A 19,076-nucleotide genomic window follows, 5' to 3' on the forward strand; every position below is an offset into this window, starting at 1 on the left:
AAAAACCAATGAAACGGTGACATTTTAAACTCACGGTAAACAAGCAGTCACATGGCTGAATGCAAGTTCAGTCTGACACCTTTGAGGAAAACCCCGATTTCTGGAAATTCCAGCATATCTGAAACTCCCCTGGCCCCCCCGGAATATCTTACTTCAAGTGAAATTGGAACAATAAAATGAACTGAGCAACTATCACGAATATTGTCTTTATTAAAAGAATTCACACACGTCCTATTAGAAATTACGGGCTTCCACATACTCATAACGTCTGCTTCCATCCGATAACATGAACTACTTATCCACGTGTTTTATTTTAACTGTTGAAATATCTTTAATCCTACAGACTTGAACATATCACACAGACCCGGAAATGAGTCGTCATTGGCAGCACAGAAAGTGGCTCTCTTAAATTATCGCGCAGCTCCCGCAGCGGAGCATTAACTCCCCCCTCCGCTGAGTCGCCAGGGCGGCACTACATCAATAAACCGAGAATTGAACGCGTACTTGCTCAGTTATGATGTTCTCTTAATAGGTAAAACATTTTTTTACAAAATAAATCGCTGAACAGCGTCGCTGACTCCTCTCGTTCAGCCTGTAGTTAGCTTAGCTCACTAACATTCGCGACGTTTCGGCAGGCGAGTAAATGGGATAGCTGTTCCTCGTTGCGTTTTACCGCAAGAGGCAGTTCTGCTGTCTGTCCGAGGCTGAGCCTGTCCAGTCCGCGTATACCTCCCTGTTAGAGAGCGTCATGGAGCCGCACGGGGCCGCGGGCTGCGTCAACATCGGGACCTTAACGAGCACTCTGCCGGTGATCCCCTACCAGAAGCTGACGGACCTTTACTACCTGAGCAGAGGGGGCTTCGGCACCGTCTTCAAGGCGCAGCACTCCGACTGGAGAACCACCGTGGCCATCAAATGCCTGAAGCTCGACTCGGTCGGAGAAAGGTACAGGTGTCAATGTTGTTTTCAGTTCAGTAAGTTTGTTTGGAGGTAACGTCCTAACTGAAGTTAAATTGCAGGCTAAATTCAGTTTAGCCTGCTGGACAAAGTTCTTAGATAGCTGCAAATTATATCAGAACTCATTCAGGTGGCGGACAAAATAACGAACAACCAATAAAGTAAAGCGTCCCCACATCATGATCCTGTCACCACTATGCTTCATGGTGTTTCTTTCAGGTTTGCATCGACCGGAATAAATAGAGAATCACAACATTATTAAAAATCAGAATTTCTTCCATATTTTCCCTTTTATCAGACTACTAAAGAAAATATGGTGAAATGAATTAATGATTTGCCACCATCCTGCCAGTGGTTGTTGCTTTCAGGGGTTTTCCACCAGACTGTCACTTTAAAGTTGGGCAAGCCAAACATGCAGATTGCCACGCTTAGCTTTTTGGATCATATGGGCATGTTTACTCATGTCTGCACGTGGGAAACTTTTCTAGATGAGCTGCAGTTTCTATTTGATATGAAATCAGCCACTTAAAAACTGCTGTGCAACAACCGGTGGCATGTGCTTCCTTTTCAGCTTACAGTTCTAACTCATTCAGAGGAATCTGTCCCAAATGGCAAACAAAATGCATAATCATAGTGTTGATGATTACATAAAAATGGAGTGCTCATCATTTAAGCATTCTTTTAAGTATTTATTATTATTACTATTATAAATGTTCCTAATCAAGTGATATTAAATGTTTCAAGGCTGGATTTTGATTACGTGTCTGAAAAATAATAAAGAACCAGCTAATATTTTAAATATTGATATTATAACAATGCAGGCTTTAGCAGTTTTATTCCTGGAATAATTGCTGTGAGTTTCTGCAAGAAGAACGACACTAAAAGTACCAGCAACATGTTCTTAGATTTGTTTTTCTTGTCCTTAGGTTGGAAACTGTTTTTAATCTTGATTTCCACAAAACATAGAATCTCATAAAAGAAAAAATATTCATCCTCTCTTTGCAAAAGTTTTATGCTTTTCCACATTGTAAACTCCAAAGATTTAAGTCAAAGTGTTGCTCTTTAAGACTGACCAGACATTTAATGTAATAGATGTTAGTCAAATTTCTAAGTTACTGCTTTTCAAAGTCATTTCACATTTGCGCCTCTAAACAAGTTGTACTTAGCTGGACAGATAGCAAAAGTGGATCTTTCTAAGGTAAGGTAAAGAAATACCTTTACTTTAATAGAGGGTCAAGGTATTTACCCTGCAGTCTATTTAGACAGAAGTTTAGCAAAAATAGATGTCGATTGACTGCATACATTTCTTTATCTCACTGTTGGGAATCTGTGCTTAGCGTTTTGGCTGGAAGGGCAGAGGGCCAGAGGTCACCTGAGTCTTTCGCTGTGTTTCAGAGAGAGGAAGTGCTTGCTGAAGGAGGCCGAGGTGCTCCACAAAGCCAGGTTTAACCACATCATCCAGATTTTTGGCATCTGCAACGAGCCCGAGTTCTTCTGCATAGTGACAGAGTTCATGAGCAACGGCTCTCTGGACCAGCTGCTTCACGAGGTAACCGCACGGCATCCCGGCGAGCTCCGACTCCGGTTCTGGTTTGGATGGTGACGGAGGGATTCGTTAGCAGAACTTGGTGGGTTAGAATCGGCTGCGTTGGAGCAGCGATGCGTTTAAGCCACGCAGGACAACCGGCTCTTCACTGCTGCACCCTAAGACTTAGAACTGCTAGAGTCATAATAGCATATACAATACTCAAGTAGTTGAAAATTATGAAATTCTAATATCTTTCTTGGGCAGTGAGGACAACATGGAGCTTCTGGTCAAGAGACATATTAAAATGACCATCATCAGTTGGTATCAGTTTATACCCAGTTATATATTGGACTACATATCAACAGGCTTGTCACAATAACAAATTTTGCTGGAGGATAAATTGTCCCAGAAGTTATTGCAATAAACCATAATTTTGTTGCTTTATTCAAGCAATGTAACAGTAATGACATCATAATGCAAGAACACATTCTCAAAAAGATCAATGAACTTTAAATCACAATGAGCATTTAACCCTGGAACTCGAAGACATTTTAAATATCCAAAATAACCACAAACAAACAACAAATAATATGAATTATGATGTCTCTGTAAACAAAATAGTCCTTCAAAAAGTAGTAGTTGAGACCAAAATACCAAATTGAAGAGTTTTATCATCCAGCTTTTTAGTCAAAAGAGAGAAAAGAGAAAATCAATAAATCAAGCAAATGGAAATTATTGAGCTCGTTTTAACTTATTATGTGATTAACTGATTTGCTGCGACAGGCCTACCTGTTAATGTTCTGTAATTAGCATTAGCCCCATTCTTTAGTGAACATGGCACCAGAACGGTTTCCAGGAATGACTGGTTCATTTCTGAACTGCTCTGCTTCTCCTATCACTATGGCAACGTGCCATATGAAAGTACTACAAGTCCCGCACTACAGAAGTTCAGCTTATTTAGTTAGCTTAACAGTTCCTATTTTTTTGTAACTGTGTTGGTCGTACTCTTTGTTCTCCTGCTCCAACCGTAACCTCTTTATCATCTGTCATTAACTCAGCTTTTTCTCTTTTTTTTTGCCTTGGCTTGCCAGTAAGTGAAACTGAAAATAAAAGTGAAACACTGAAGCCTCCAGTCTTTGGTGAAACTCTGAAACAGTCCAGAGATCAGAACTGAGTCTTGGGGAATTCCCACATGAGCTAATCCACATTAGATTCCCTCTCACTTTGTGTTTGGGCTCTTGCATCACATTTCATCAGCTAAAGTGAATCTCTTCCATCCACAGAAGGAGCTGTACCCAGTCCTCGCCTGGCCTCTGCGCCTGAGGACTCTGTACGAGATCGCCCTGGGGGTCAACTTCCTCCACAACATGACCCCGCCTCTGTTGCATCACGACCTGAAGACGCAGAACATTCTGCTGGACGGAGAATTTCATGTGAAGGTTTGCTGCCGAGACGTGTCACAAGAGGGTCGCTGGCAGAAGAGTTGTGCAGCGGGTTAGCTCTGAAACTCTCGCCGCTCTTTGCTCTTCCTCTCTCCAGATCGCAGACTTTGGTCTGTCCAAGTGGCGGCAGCTGTCTGTGAGTAAAGGCTCCGGGTCCAAGCCCACTGAGATGGAGGGCACCGTGATCTACATGCCCCCCGAGGAGTACGACCCATCCAAGACCCGGCGGGCCGACGTGAAGCATGACATGTACAGGTGAGGCTTCAGAGCTGGATCTACGGTCGCCTCAGTCGGGTTGATGATTCTTTCTTAGCCTGGTTAGGAATTTGTAGTGTTTTGGAAAACTATTCACACACTTTGATCTTTGCATTTTGTCACATTACTACAACTTCCGACTTATGTGTAGTTTATACAGACATGTTGTTGTTTATGTACAGTAATTTTGCTGGAGGGCAAAAAGACGATTCTCTTCCTTGGCAGCCGTAGCTGCGCTGCCGCAGGAGAACGATTCCGTTAACAAAACGAAATAATGCTGTTAATTTAGTGCAGAGCGCCAAATCAAAGGGAAAAATAATGCAGAAAAACCGATGAAGAACAACTGAAACACACTCGCAGTCTTCTTTTTTCTTGCTCTTCTCAATCTGGTCAGGTTTTTATACTGATCTGATTTAGAGAAGTCGGATCTTTTGACTAAATTGATGATATTTTTGTGACATTGTCAGTTCATTTCCATTAATATTTCTCATCCAAAAAAGGCTTCAGGAGACAAAAAAAAGTTTTCTAACAGAGTGTATTAATTAAATGTTACAAACTTGGATTTCTGTAAATTGAATAATAAATACTGATAAGGGTAAGTACATGTGAATTAGACATTATGTCTTCATTGTGTAAAATTCCCCGTCTCTTTTGTGGCCTGATGGAATCTCTCCTCCTGCTCATCACTCACTGATCCAGATACTCAGGAAACCGATCCAGATGTGAGAACAAGTCATGCATTTTGACGCTCATGTTGCTCCATAGTTCAGAAAGTTGACCAGGTGGACCAAAACCAATGTGATTTTTGGATTCAGCACATCAAAACGACCCTAAAACATTGAAAAAGCCCAGACAATATTTTGACTGTTGACCAGTGTAATAATCTAATACTTTGTGCTGATCTGACACACAAGAACAACTTACAATACAAGGTGATTGTGACACAAACAGAAACAGATAAAGATCTACGAACTCTTGCAGGGCGCGGTAGATATCAGAACGACAGCCTCCGTCTGCACATGAGGGCAGCTCAGATTTTTGCCATAGTTATGGAAGGTGGATCCCCTGCCTGTCAGAGTGAAACGCTGAGCGAAGCGGAGCTGTCATGTGAGGGCAAGAACAAAGAAGTGACGAGGGAGGATGTGGTAACGCTATCAGCCGCAGAGTTTATGAGGGACGAAATAATTGCTATGAAAACGAACAAAGTTCACTTTCCTCTGCGGGGGGTTCCCCTGCTGCTTTTGAGCAAGAGAATTCGATTGCTGCAACAAAGCGGGCCAGTGAGTCGTCACACTTCCCTAAACTTGCTCCAAAGTGGAGAACAGAAAACCAGCCGAGAGCAGAGATGTGACTCCCAGTTTCCATAACCGGTTTCTCACTGTGACCTCCCCCCCTCACCCCCCCCTGCAGCTACGCTATCATCATGTGGGAGGTCCTGTCCAGGCAGATTCCATACGAAGGTGAGTCATTATTCCACGTGCCGTCATGGCAACCACATGTGTGACTCCCCTGGCAGTGAGCTGAACGTGTGGCTGCGTCTCTGTGCGCTCAGAGGTGACCAACCCCATGCAGATCATGTTTGGCGTGCTGCGCGGGAAGCGACCCGACACCAGCCAAGACAGCCTGGCCGCCGACATCCCCAGTAGAGACACGCTCATCAGCCTGATGACCAGCGGCTGGACCTCCAACCCCGACGAACGGCCCTCCTTCCTCAGTAAGCCGGCGCCAAAAGTATCACATTGTATCCACATCGCAGAGTCACATCCACTCATCTCGCTGAGTAGCAGGAGTCATGTGAAAGTTTGCCATGACTAAGCATAAATTAAGTGCTAGCTTCCTGTTACATGCTGTCACACCTAGGCCTGTCTGAATAAGAATTTGTGGTAACACTTTATTTGACAAGGTGTGCATAAGACTGACATGACACTTATGTCATGTTTATGTCATAAACATCTGTCTATGTTTATGACATAGACAGATGCTGTCATAAACATGACATAGCATCTGTCATGAACATGAAGGAGTCTTTATGAATGTCTATGACTGATGTCATGAAGTGTCATTTGGTAAATAATGACACTTTTAATGCAAAGTTGGCACTTTTAATGGACTTTCAGTGTTATGCACTCCCCGTCCAATAGTTTTACCAATTTTATTTTTTTAATGAATTTTGACATGTCATGATCTGAAAGACATTCAGATCAGGCCAATTCAAGCCATCAGTCTGAAACATCAGCTCATAACCAATCTCTATTCCAAACAGAAATGAGACGAAACAAAAAAACAAAACGGAAACAAAAATCTAAATTTACACCTGTTTGTAGTCTGATGTAATTGCCTTCAAGGAATTGAAGTAGTTGAGAAAATGTTGCCGCATTTTAAAAATATCTGTCTTCATTTCCTCTGAACCTAAACTTGATGTGTGTTTTTTTTCTAGGCTTATAAAGCCAGTCATTTTATAAGCCTGGTGGGCTGCCAGGCTTTACTTGGGCCCCCAATCGGACTAGATGAAAACAAAAAAAAAACTTTGGACACTTTAATAAGGATGAAGCAACTGATATTTATTTTAACTGTATTTTGTTAATACTTTATGGTTGGTGTTTAGGTGTTAATAATATCTTCCAATGACAATGAATTTTCCAGTCATGCTTTCAATTTTCTTTTCTTAACTTTAAACAATTTTTACTCAAAAACACAGAGGGTCGCCTGCTGACCGCCCTGGCGCCTCTACCTGCGGCTTTCTGGGTCAAACCCTGTATGACATCCTTCAGTCAGTGTGACAGGTCAATAACAAAGTGAAGGCAATGACATCTGACCAAGGTTTATAGTGGGAAATATTGCTGGACAATAAATTGTCCCAGAAGTTATTGCGATTAGCGATAATATTGTTTTGAGAGCCTTTCAAGTAATATAACGCCAACAGAATAATACTGCAAGTACAGTACATCCTCTCAGAGACCCAATAAACCTTACTTTGTAACAAACATTAACACTGGAACACGTAGACGTTTTAAAATATCGGAACTAAATAAAGGAAAGCACTCTCCACGGCGCCGACTGATGAGTCCGTTTCATTTTCAGCGTGCTTGATCGAGCTGGAGCCGATGGTGAGACGGTTCGACGAAATTGACTTCCTGGAGGCTGTGCTGCAGATCAAGAAGTCAAAGGTCAGTCTCGTCTTTAACGCGTTCATGGGGTTTTTAAATGGTACAGGGACAGATCCTGTGGTTTGTACTGAGACTGCAGTGGAAGTTCATGAAGGAAAGTACCTGTGATGTTTGTCATGTTGCCAATGGCGGGACTTTGAAATGTTTTCATGTCATCTCTTCGTATGCAGCTATTGGAAAGAAGGAGTGCAAATGCAAAAAACATTTTATTTTACATATGATGAAATTTGCAGGAATATAATTTAACAGAAGAAAGACTTCTATATATTTTAAATAAAATGAGACGTTCAGAGAGGAGGTTTAATTATTCAACTAAATGCTTCAGATCAGAGACGGTGGCGTTTCAGTCCATTTTTGCTTGATGAAGTTAAAAAAGTGAAACTAAAACAAAAGTTTTAAAAAGAGACTGTTTCATTTGATAACCTTTGAAAACAGGCAACTAGTAAAATAACTGGATTACTTTCTTGGGGAACTAATGACTATTTCCAAGTATGGCTCACCGAACAATTTATTTTAGTAAACGACTATTCGATCAATTACTCTGGTGATTAATCAATTATGTGGACCTAAAATCCTGGATTTTAGAGTCTGAGTACTCCAGTTAGCCATTAATCACTAAATCAGCTGACGATTATTTCAATAATCAGTTGATCACAGCTCGAGGTGTGATGAATAAACCTGCGCTTTATCCCAAACATGCAGTTCCATTTCAACAAATACTCAACAAAACAAAGAACAACAGAAAGATAAAGCAGACAAATATGAGAAGCAGAGAATGACATCATGAATTCAATCAAATATCTGAAACTGGATGGAAAGAAGAAGTAAAAACCTATTTAATCATTCTGTCATTTAAGTTGGTGTGTCACATAAAATCAATATAAAATGTTGTTTATAAATTTAGTTGTAATGTGACAAACTAAAAAGGTTAAAGGGAACAAATACTTCAGACACTTTCGGTAATGAAAACTTTAGGTAACGCTGTTCATAGTAAATGACACGCACATTATTAGTCATTATTTGTCAGTTGGATGAAGCCATTTTTCCAGTTGAGGAACTTCATCATCTCACCACCTGATGCCGATTCCTGGCCCAGGTGAACAGAGAGACGCTGAATATTGCAAAACTGTGTAATCTGGGACAGTTTTTTGCTGTAATGTGACGCCCAGCAGAGGCTGAGAAACGAAAAATCCCCCCTCAACACATCCTTCTCCTTTTCTAGTTTCTGTGTGTGTGTGTGTGTGTGTGTGTGTGAACACACCAGCGAGAGGGCCGGGTCCGGTTGGACAGCTGGAGGAGGAAGCGGAGGTCGCCGCACTCTTAAAAATAGAAATGTGTTGATGTGTGGCGGTTTGAAACGTGTTGAGCTAAAACCTTTTTTTTAATTATTTATATATTTTTTTTTATTTAAAACAAGGAGCTTTGTTTAGGTGACAGGAAACTCGTCTGCTTTATAATTTCGGTTTCTTCCTTCATCTACACGGTTCTTCCTTTACTGAGGTGACTGAGGTCTGCAGTGTGTCACGTCGCTGTGTGCTTCCTGTTCCCTCACAGCTGAGTCGGAGTTCAGGCTGCTGCTCAGCTCAGCCTCCGATGTGTAAGAAGAGCAACGAGGCCGCGTCTCTGAACGACCTGAAGGAACCCGTCACCCCGTGGCCTTTGGTTAGTGTCCACCCGTCCTCCACCCGTCCTCCACCCGCATGGAACACAGGAAGCCTGTCTGACAGAAAGGCTGTGATGTTGTATTTAAAAAAAAACAGCTTATTTTCAGAAGTGAGCATGTTTGATTTACGTTTTGGACCGGATTTTTCATTCAGTGACTCGTCTTTCTGTCAATAAGTGGAGCTTTATTGTTTAAAGCACTTCACACTGCAGGAGCAAGTCAAAGTGTTGCAGTTCAAGACAGAACAACAGCTCTAAACATAAGAGATGTTGCACAGCAGCGCACCGATAAATCTGCCCCGATTTCCCTCATTTTGGGCGATCGGCCGACGCCTGCATGAGAAACCATCTCATCTAAAATCAGCCGTTTTCCCTTTGCTCTGCAATGAGCGAGGCCTGACTGTTGGCCCCGCCCACCAGGTCACATCTGCACCTGGTGGCTTCACAGGTGCAGATGTGACCATTGTTACCAACTTAGTGACTTTGTCACCTTTTTTTTAACGACTTTTCCAGATGAAAAATCAGAATCGGCAGGCCAGACTATTTAAAGATCAGTGATTGGTGACAAAACTGCAATCATAATAATCATCATCATCATCTTTTGATCTATTTTTATATGTATGATCCATATAAAAATAAGAAAAACAATAAGACAACACAGAATTAAAAAGGCCGTTGAGGGCAAATCTATCTGTCTCATTTATTGCCTGTCTGCTCTTTCTCTCCATATGACAACCTTTTTTGTTGTAAACTCTTCTTACCCTTCGACCTTAAGACCATAACTGACGTTAAAATGTCCACTAAGGATTGGCTAAAGATGAACCAGAACTTTGCTCATTTTGAAATATTTTAATTGTTTTAAGTTGTTTGGAAGACTTTGTCTATTTTCAATCATTTTATTGTATTTACTATTATTCTTCACTTTTTATTTAACGGTTAAATGTCCTCCTAGGGACGAGTGTTTTCTCTAAATATTCAGTGTTTGTAGAAAAAATCTTTTTTTCCCTCTTCTTACATAATAAACAGTAAACCAGATAAATGAATAATCCCTGAGAGTGGCAGAAAGCCGGCATCCAGGTCCGTCCCTCACTAACGGACAGAAGCGGTACCGGTGTAATCCAGTCAGACATTAGTTGCTTCACTTGCAGCTCAGACTGTTTGAGTGGAAGCTTATCTGGTCTGTCTTGTTTAATGCGCCGTAAAAAAATCCATGTTGTTGCTGTGAGCTGTGTGTGCAGGTCACACCGCGGTCGGGACAGTTTACACAGCCGACTTCTTCTTCTTCTTCTTATCAACTCAAAGCTGCTGGTCTCGTCTCTCATAAATGTAGCCGCAGCAGCTCAGACCAGAATCACGTCAGAACAGATTCCTGCTGAGGCTCACACCAAGGAGTCAATAAGTTGTAATGTTTTAATCCACCTCTGCTGCTTCGGTGCAACTTGTTACATTATTGAATTTCATCTTGATGCCTCTTCCTTCACTCGAGAAATTAAAACTCCACTCAAACTTTAAAGCAGCAGTACATTTTCCATATTTGTTGAAACTGCCACCATGTTGTGACAGTTTGATATGAAACACATAATCTATGAAAACGTCTAGCTCCTCTGCCTTGTCCCCGTGCTGACCAGAAAGAACCAATCAGAGCCAGGAGTCTTAGTGCTGTCAATCACCCTATGTGTGGCGCTGCTCCTTCCCTGCTATGCTGTAGCTCGCACAGCCTGTCATACACTCTAGGGCTAACTAGCGTAGAGACCGATGACGGCGGATAAACTGTTTTTCCTGTAACGCTGTTTCTCCGCTATTAGCACATTTAGCAGCAGGTACATGAGGATGATTGACAGAGCTAAGACCCTCCTACTGGCTCTGATTGGTCATTTTGGATGGTGCTTTTCTTCAGACAACTTTTAAAATTAAAATTTACAAGTTTTTAAAAGTTACTGCAGCTTTAACTCAAAAATACTTTTTCACTTTATTTGATCTGCACTAATTTAAAAAAATTTTTTTTAAATAGACGAAACAAGTTGGACCTTAATTGTATCAACTGTTTGTGATTTGGGAATCATTTACTGTATTTAAATAGAAAACAATCTGAGTTTTTTTTGTTTTTTTTTACATCACTGTATAAGTGAAACATGAACAATACTAGACCTGTTGGATGATGATCCGTCCCAGACGTTATCGCGATAAACGATAATATTGTTGTTTTAAGACCGTTTTCAAGGAATATAATGGTAATGGCTTAATAACAATGCAAGGACTCATTATCAAAGATCAATAAACTTTAAATTCTAACAAACATCTAACACTGGAACTGGAGAACATTTTAAATATCCAAAATAAACAAACTAAACTAACGGAAACAACAAATAGCATAAACTGTAAAGTCTCTGTAAACAAAATGAACTTTAAAAAAGGAACTTCTTGAGACCAAAACACCAGACTGAAGACTTTAATCATCCAGGTTTTGGTAGGAAGGGAGAAACGATAAATCATGCAAATGGAAATAATTGAGCTGGTTTTAATTTATTATGTAATTAGTTGATTTATGGTGAATTAAAACCCTTTTCTTTCTGCTGCTCTGTCTGAACAGGGAGCCTCCCAGGCCTGCTGCTCTGGCTTATACTCCCCCCAGGAAGAAAACGTCTCTCTACCCGGCGCGCTCATCAGCACCAGTCCTGCTTCCTCTGAACGTAACAATCACACGTTATAACAGAAAGCTTCGGCTCAGGTCTTTATGTGATGGACCCGACACAAAGTTATAACATTTAGCCTTTTCTGTTAGGGAGAGCGAGAATTTCACCATCTGAAAAGCTACAGATTATTCATGTATTAGGAGGATGGCCCAGTCAAAGTCCAGACATAAGTCTGAACCTGAATTGATGCGCAAAAATAGCAGTCTGAAACTGGTAGAAACGCACCTGATTATATAAATGCATGCCACACTTTTCAGATATTTATCTCTAAAAATGATAAACCATGTATCACTTTCCATCCGTTTTACAGTTACCCACTTCGTCGTGTCGGTCTGTCACATGAACACGTCTCTGTCTGAGCTGAATGTGAACGTTCGGGTTCCGCACGAGTTCTGACTCTTGTTCTGCTCTCGCCGACGCAGAGAGCCTTCCCTCCTCCTTCATCGCTCCTAACCTGGAGCATCCGCAGTCTCTGAAAGATCCCTGTGAGGTCAGCATTCCCAACGGCTTCCAGAGCGCCAAACCCATGAACGACTTGAACATTCCCGTCACGCCCGCCATGCCCACCATGCCCACCGCAGAGGCTGGCGCAGCCATGCAGAACCTCAGCCTGAAAGGTATCAACAGTCAATGTGTGTGTGTGTGTGCGTGGGTGTGTGTGTGTGTGTGTGTGTGTGTGTGAGTGCGTGTGAGAGAAAACTCTCAGGCATGTTCAGATGGTCTTCCATTTGTAGTTTATTTTACTCATTGCCAGGTTTTGCTTTCTGTTTACATGGTCAGAGTCAGGGATGCACCGCTTGACGTTTTCTGGATGACCTTTAAAAAGCCTGACCTGCCAATTCAGATTTTATTCTTCTTGTTTTTTCTGAAAGGTTGTTAAATATAGCGACAAAGTTGTGAAGCAAGCAACAGATTGATACAGGCTGTCTGTGCGTTCTTAGAAAGTCTTTAATCCTTTTATCTAAAACAAATGTCTTACATTTCTAAAGAAAAATCCAATAAAAGTTGCTGTGAAATATGAAAATAACAGGTCTTGCCTGTCACAAGAACACATTTTGCTGGGTGATAAATTGTCCCAGAAGTTATCGCAATAAACGATAATATTGTTGTCCTCCTAAGAATGCGAGAACAAATTCTGAAAGATCAACAAACTTTAAATTCCAATGAACATTTAACACTGGAGCTAGAAAACATTTTAAATATCCAAAATAAGTAAACAAAACAAACAGAAACGACAAATGAAATGAATTATGAAGTCTTTTTTTTGAAAATAATCTTGGAAAAAAAGGTTTAGTTGAGACCAAAGCAGCAGACTGAAGACTTTATCATCCAGTTGTTGGTAGAAAGATAGAAACGAAAAATCATGCAGATGAAAATGATTGAGCTTGTTTTAATTGATCATTTATCTCTTTAATCTTGTATATTCTGTGTATTTTTTATTCTTGCAGTATGTTTGTCAGGCAAAACTGTGAGTAAAGATTTGATGACACAATTGATATTATTTTCATAAAACGATTAATCAAATTGATTCAATTAACCCAACTTTTGTTTTTGAAGATTGAATTTGAGACGAAACATACAATTCTCTTTTCTGTCGTCGTATAGGTCTTAAATTTTGTTCATAATTGTCTTAAAAAGTCTTAAATTAGAGTTGGTGGCTCACCAGGTCAGGTGGTTGGATTTTCAGACCTTTGCGGACGTAGATGAGATTTGTTTCGGCCGATTTCCCAGATGGAATCAAATCCTGGCCGGTTTATCGGTGCAGCCCTAGTCGGATTAGCAGCAGGGCAAAAATGGGTCAAATAACCGTTTAGTTCACCTGATTTCACCAGAAAATCTCTCCCCCTCCTCCTTCTGTGTGGCAGTCGAGAACTCTCCGCCCCTGCACCAGTCCCCTCCCTCCCGGGGCCCCGTCGCCCACTGGATCTCCACGCGGCGCGAGGACATCGTCCTCCAGATGACGGAGGCTTGTCTGAACCAGAGCCTGGACGCGCTGCTCGCCCGCTCCATGCTGATGCGCGAGGATTACGAACTGGTGGTCAACCAGGCCACGCGCACCGCCAAGGTCCGCCAGCTGCTCGACAACTGCCACAAGCACGACGAGGACTTCTGCCGGATCGTCGTGCGCAAGCTGGTGGAGAACAACCAGGGAGGGCTGAAGCCGTACCCGCCCGAGATCGGCTCGCCCGTCTCGGCCGCCGTGCCCAGCGCGCCGCCCTTCTCCGCGTCCTACAGCAACTACAGGAACTTTTAGCAGCAGCAGGCGGGAAAAAGCAAACGGAAACTCTTCAGGTTGACGGCACGACACTACAGTTCATACTCCGTGGTTCTGGTCTCACCATATTCACCTCACTTTCTGACCTGGGAAGGTCAGAAGGGAAGAGCTGGCTGAGCAGGATCGGTTACCGGTACCAACCCAATATTCACTCTGATAATGAGATGTTTTCATGAAACCAAAAGGCTGTAAGACTGTATCAGTGATTGTATTCAAAATAGCTTTGATTGGGGAGGATTCAGGTGGACTTAAAGTAGAGACGCACCGATCCACTTTGTTCACTTCTGGTACCGATACCAATATCTGAGGTTTAGTATTTGCCGATTTGATGAAGAAAAACAGCTGAATTGTCTTAAAACGTTTTCAGGCTTCATGTTTAGTTTGCGGCGCTGATTCAGAGTTAATTTGATAACTCTGCATCAGTGCAGCTCACTTAAATACACAAACCGCTTCACAAGCTTTGGTCAAACATGTAAAAACAACTTTCATTTGTTCAGTCAGTGCAATTAGGAGTAAAACAGTCAATGTAAAATAAATACATTGACTGAAAGAAACTGAAACTGACAAAAACAATAAGTTGACTACCTTAGTCAAACAACAAATCTTCCTTCAAATGGTTCAGAAAGTGAAATCAGGAATTCTAAAAATATTGTAAAAAAATTATAACGCATGATGTCACTCAGAACACAAAAAAAATGTAATTAGACTGAATAGATCTGTCTTTATAGATCGGACACAGACGCGCGATTTAGAATTTTTTTCAATATCGGGACCAATATATTGGATCGGTGCATCTGTAATTACAGGGTTTAATTAACAGCAGTACCAACTGCTGTTTGAGTCTAACTCAGAGTGTGTACAGACCTCCTTGTTGGTTCTTATTTAATCAGATCGAAGTAGCAGTCGTATCTGAAGGTAGTATTTATTTCTCTGGGTTGTTCTTTGAGGTTTCAGTCCAGTTAGTATTCGTCCCTCAGTCTCTCTCTGTGTGGGTTTAGTCTGGAATACAGAGGCTAAATATGTCGACACGTTATCATAAGTTCAGATTCATCTTCAGTCATTATTGATCTTGTATTATAAAACCCAGAAGAAGAGATGTGTGTGTGAGAGTGATGGATGTTAAAAGTGGGCCAAGATGATCACAGATCTATATTATTGGATTGGACACTGCCTATTAGCCGCTATAGCTAGAAGCTAAAGCTATTTTACAGAAATTGGTTTAACCAACTTTGGTGAAGTTTTAGCCAAAGCTGGTTGCGGCGCACGATAGCAGAGGGAAAATGACGCTGAAAACCAACTCAAAACTACTCGTATTCTGCTTTTCTCACACATACCTGTTGCCATAGTAACCAGCCAAAAACAGCTCCACTAGCAGACAGAGCAGAGATTACTTTCAAGTGTATGAGGATCTACACACTAAAAGAGCGTGCAAACATTAAACCACCCCAAAAAACAGGACATTCAGTGAGTTACAGTTTTATGTTTTCAGGCTTCATGTTTAGTTTGCGATTACTAATAAGTGATTATGAGAACTGGCTCATTTAAACTCCTGCTCTACTGATGATCTGTCAGACATTAGCTGTGTGTGTCGCCTTATTTTGACGTTAACTGAACCAAAACACCAAATTCCACAGCACCGCTACATGTTAAGGTTTTCAAAGTCAATCTAGCATGACTGACCTGCCTCCCACTTTCTCAAAAAAAAAAAATGTTTTCAATTAAAACTTGTTACCGACCTGTTAACTAGATCTTGTTATCTAGTAGCCATTGTTTTGACAATTAATAGCAAAACATTGCGGCTCTTTTTCAGATTCTTTGATTGATTTAGTCATTTTCCCGACTCAGTGCTTAGCAACAGTTCTTGTGTGTCGCACAATAGATGCTTGACGTCCAGTCCAGTAATATATATTATCAACGGTCTTTTTTTTCTGGGGGTTTTTTTTTTTTTTTTTTTTTGCCTCTCCTCACTCAGTATTCTTATAATTATGTAGCTTTGCACCTTTCTGAACTCCTCCAGAATTAATTTTTTTCTAAAAACTCCCATATTGAGAGGATTAATTATTCCAAAAGGCACATCTGAAGAAAGGCCTCCTCACTCTCCAGGTAGCAAAAGCTAACCAAACTTCACTGTACAGGACGTCCGACTAATACTGAACGTTTACTCTACTGTAGCAGCTCCAAACAGCAGCAACCTTTGTAAATACAACAGATTTCCCTCTATTGGAAAGTGATTAGTAGCAATCAGCAGGAATGTTCAGCAGCATCAACTTCCTCTTTACATGGAAAGCTGCAGTGCTTCTGCGAAAATATGGAATTCCTTTTCATAGACACTTTATTTTTGTATCAGGGCTGGTAAAATATATTTTTTTTTAGACAAATTTGCGAATATGAGTAAAGCTTTTGTGCAGCAAAAAAAATATCTTACTATAGTAGAAAAGTCCAACCTTTAATTTCAGCACACGATGGGAAATAAACATCACCATCCACAAGTTTGAAGATACATGGATGAAGTTACAGCATTTAATTTCCCTTTGGGATAAACAATGTTTTTTTTATATATATATATATATTTGAATTCAATATTGGAAATAAACTTGGATCGCAATTTAGAAGATCTTAGAGGCCTGAAAGAGATGCATGGATTTTCAAGGGATTGTTAGGGAAACCAAGTCACTTTGTTGGAAATTATTTTCTTAAAATTAAGAAATTAAAGGTTGGATTTTAAAAATATCAGATTGAATTTATATTATATGATTTATTTGAAAGTCTTTTCTTGACCAAATGTTCCTGCTGCTGCATCTTATTTTAAATGCATTAAGGGAGGAGACAAATTGGATCATTTCCCATGATTTATTATGACCATGATGATGATGTCACCAAATGGTTTTTTTGTTTCTATTACAAGTCTAGTACTATCACTGACCACTTCATCATGTCGTATCAGTTGCTCATCTGTTAAACCATGAACGATATTCATATATTCTGTTATTGAAACAATTGAACCTGCAAAAGTAATAACAATCCCAATCATGCCATCAGGTTTCCATCGCTTTCTCATTATTATCATGTAATGACTCATTCAGTCACACTGTGTGTTAGAGAGAGAAATCGCTGTAAAACATGACTACTTAGTTGACATTTAATGCCAATAATGTAAGAATCTTCTATAATTAGTGTTTGCTACTGTAAGCAGCAGTCTGTGTGTGTTTCCTGGACAATTCACTGTAATCTGTTCACTTCCTGTTTTATCCTTGTTTAATAGTAGCAAATAACACACGAGCTTCAAACGATGTTTCATTTTTAATCAGCTCACTGGAAAAACAACAACAAAAACGGTAAACTTCCGAGTCTTCCTATAGCTTCCCCACCGAAGTGTTGTCGTCACGGCAACCTGGTAGCGCTCCTGCGGGGAACATGATCGGTTGTTTCCCAGCAGCTGGTCAGCGGTTCGCCCCGATCCGTTTCTGTAGAGCCCAGTTTGTTTGAACTAGACGAGATTTCCCACCGCTAAATATCATTTTTCAGTCCATCTAAAAAAAAATTTTCAAAATACTTTATAGCTTAATGGTATGAAGTTAAGCAACAATTTGCACTTTTCGAACATGATGTGATGTTTGGCCATTTTTTTTACTTACTGTCGTGATTGAGGCCTTCGTTTTCTCCAGCAGGTGCTTAAATTCCAGTTACTGCTGGGGGAATTTTCAACTTTCTTCCACACCTGCTGCCATGACGGAATAAAAATCGTCTTGGTCACATTTCTGGGAATAAATACACACAATGTCTTCTTATTTTGATGCCAAGACTTGGTTATTGCCCAGACTTGATCACAACACATAAAAAAAAATGATTACAAGGTGGCCCGTTCTTAAAAAGCAATGTCACCCCCGAATCATTATTAAAATGCCAAGATAAGGACCAGGAGAGGTCCATATTCTTCCATACGGTGGACATGTATTGCCTTGTCTTTGAAAACTGTGCCTCACGTTCTGCTTGTGGTCTCGACTCTAATAATAAAGTGAACAACGTGGAAAAGCTCTTCACACACATATCAAGCAAAGTCGAGGAATAAAATGTGACAAATTTGATGACTCGTATATGTTGTTCTATATTTTATACTGTATGTGATAACTGCATTATTTTAAGTATTTGTGAAGTTTGTATTTTTGTGAAAAGTGAGCAGGGTTGTCTTTTTGCAGAACTGACCTAAACTAGTTCATCTCCGCGGTCGACGGTCAGGAAATGTTTAGGTTGACGTGTAGCTGCAACTGAGACGTTTTTTTTCCAAATGCAATATCATTTACTTAATTCAAATAAACATTCTGTTTTTAGCTCTGCCTGCTGTTTTGCTTGATTTGATCATTTTTTTCTAATTTTCTTCAACAACCAGATGTTGAAGAGGAAGACGACAGGAAACAGCTGGAGGATGGTGGTGTGGCATGTTTTTTAATGACTTATTGTGTAGACAAACTTAATCACATGTGTTTCTTATTTAACGGAAACGCTGCAATTTTTTTTTTTTTTACATAAAAAACATAGCAAATTATTGGCAACGTTTTGTGCACCTTTGTAATGGAAACGCAGCTACAATCAACAGTGTCAGATCCTGCGCTGAGGTCCAACAGAACCAGCACCGCGGGTCTTCCACATATGGATGTCACATAAATGAGTACTTTGACAAGGGCAAACTCACTGCAGAGGTGACCACGGAAAAAACTCGACTGAAAGCAGCTGGTCGTTGTTAACTGTTCAAACTGTTTTTTTCAATCATTTTGCTGATGAATGGAAAGTTGGAGATTGGACTCCAGTTCTACACTGGTGACTTATCAAGAACATGAAGACCTTCATAAGTCTCTTTACATTACACTTACCTGGCCTCTAGCATGTTTGTGTTCAGGTCTGTGTCTAAAGCCATCCTTGATCATAGCACCCTCTCTTACCAACATGTTGGCCTACCTTTGAAACCGGTCTGGTCATTGTCTGGGCTGTATTTGGGCTCAGAGGCGGCTCGGTTCGCCCTGAAAGGCTCCCTGAAGGCAGGAGCTGCTTGTCTCTGAAAATAGCACACTGGAGGCATGGGGGGGACGTGAACGTGTGCTT

At 40.7% G+C, this 19,076-nt stretch overlaps 1 protein-coding gene and 1 long non-coding RNA gene across 3 annotated transcripts; one reads left to right on the top strand and one right to left on the bottom strand.

Moving 5' to 3' along the window:
- Positions 1 to 398: 398 nt before the first annotated feature.
- On the top strand, positions 399 to 18,312 carry ripk2 (receptor-interacting serine-threonine kinase 2). Its single transcript, XM_032565425.1, has 11 exons — positions 399 to 945; positions 2,353 to 2,506; positions 3,769 to 3,924; positions 4,025 to 4,182; positions 5,593 to 5,642; positions 5,735 to 5,896; positions 7,264 to 7,349; positions 8,904 to 9,011; positions 11,602 to 11,701; positions 12,127 to 12,321; positions 13,570 to 18,312. Exons 1-11 carry the CDS (start codon positions 749 to 751, stop codon positions 13,956 to 13,958), a joined length of 1,755 nt encoding a protein of 584 aa, XP_032421316.1. The 5' UTR covers positions 399 to 748; the 3' UTR covers positions 13,959 to 18,312.
- Positions 17,261 to 19,042, bottom strand: LOC116721644 (uncharacterized). 2 transcript variants are annotated; one of them, XR_004339639.1, is made up of 3 exons: positions 18,933 to 19,042; positions 17,615 to 17,737; positions 17,261 to 17,509 (listed from the first exon to the last, which is right to left on the bottom strand). It is a non-coding gene; the product is annotated as an uncharacterized LOC116721644 (long non-coding RNA). The 2 variants fall into 2 exon arrangements; XR_004339640.1 differs by having other exon boundaries at positions 18,848 to 18,987.
- Positions 19,043 to 19,076: the final 34 nt, after the last annotated feature.

Source organism: Xiphophorus hellerii, chromosome 6, assembly GCF_003331165.1.
Source record: "Xiphophorus hellerii strain 12219 chromosome 6, Xiphophorus_hellerii-4.1, whole genome shotgun sequence".
Classification (NCBI taxonomy): Eukaryota; Metazoa; Chordata; class Actinopteri; order Cyprinodontiformes; family Poeciliidae; genus Xiphophorus; species Xiphophorus hellerii.

Excerpts from the sequence above, each read along its gene's own strand:
- ripk2 (XM_032565425.1), top strand. The coding sequence starts at position 749 with ATGGAGCCGCACGGGGCCGCGGGCTGCGTCAACATCGGGACCTTAACG. Across the intron at positions 5,897-7,263 it reads CGAACGGCCCTCCTTCCTCA|CGTGCTTGATCGAGCTGGAG; the intron begins GTAAGCCGGCGC and ends TTTCATTTTCAG. Across the intron at positions 11,702-12,126 it reads CAGTCCTGCTTCCTCTGAAC|AGAGCCTTCCCTCCTCCTTC; the intron begins GTAACAATCACA and ends TCGCCGACGCAG.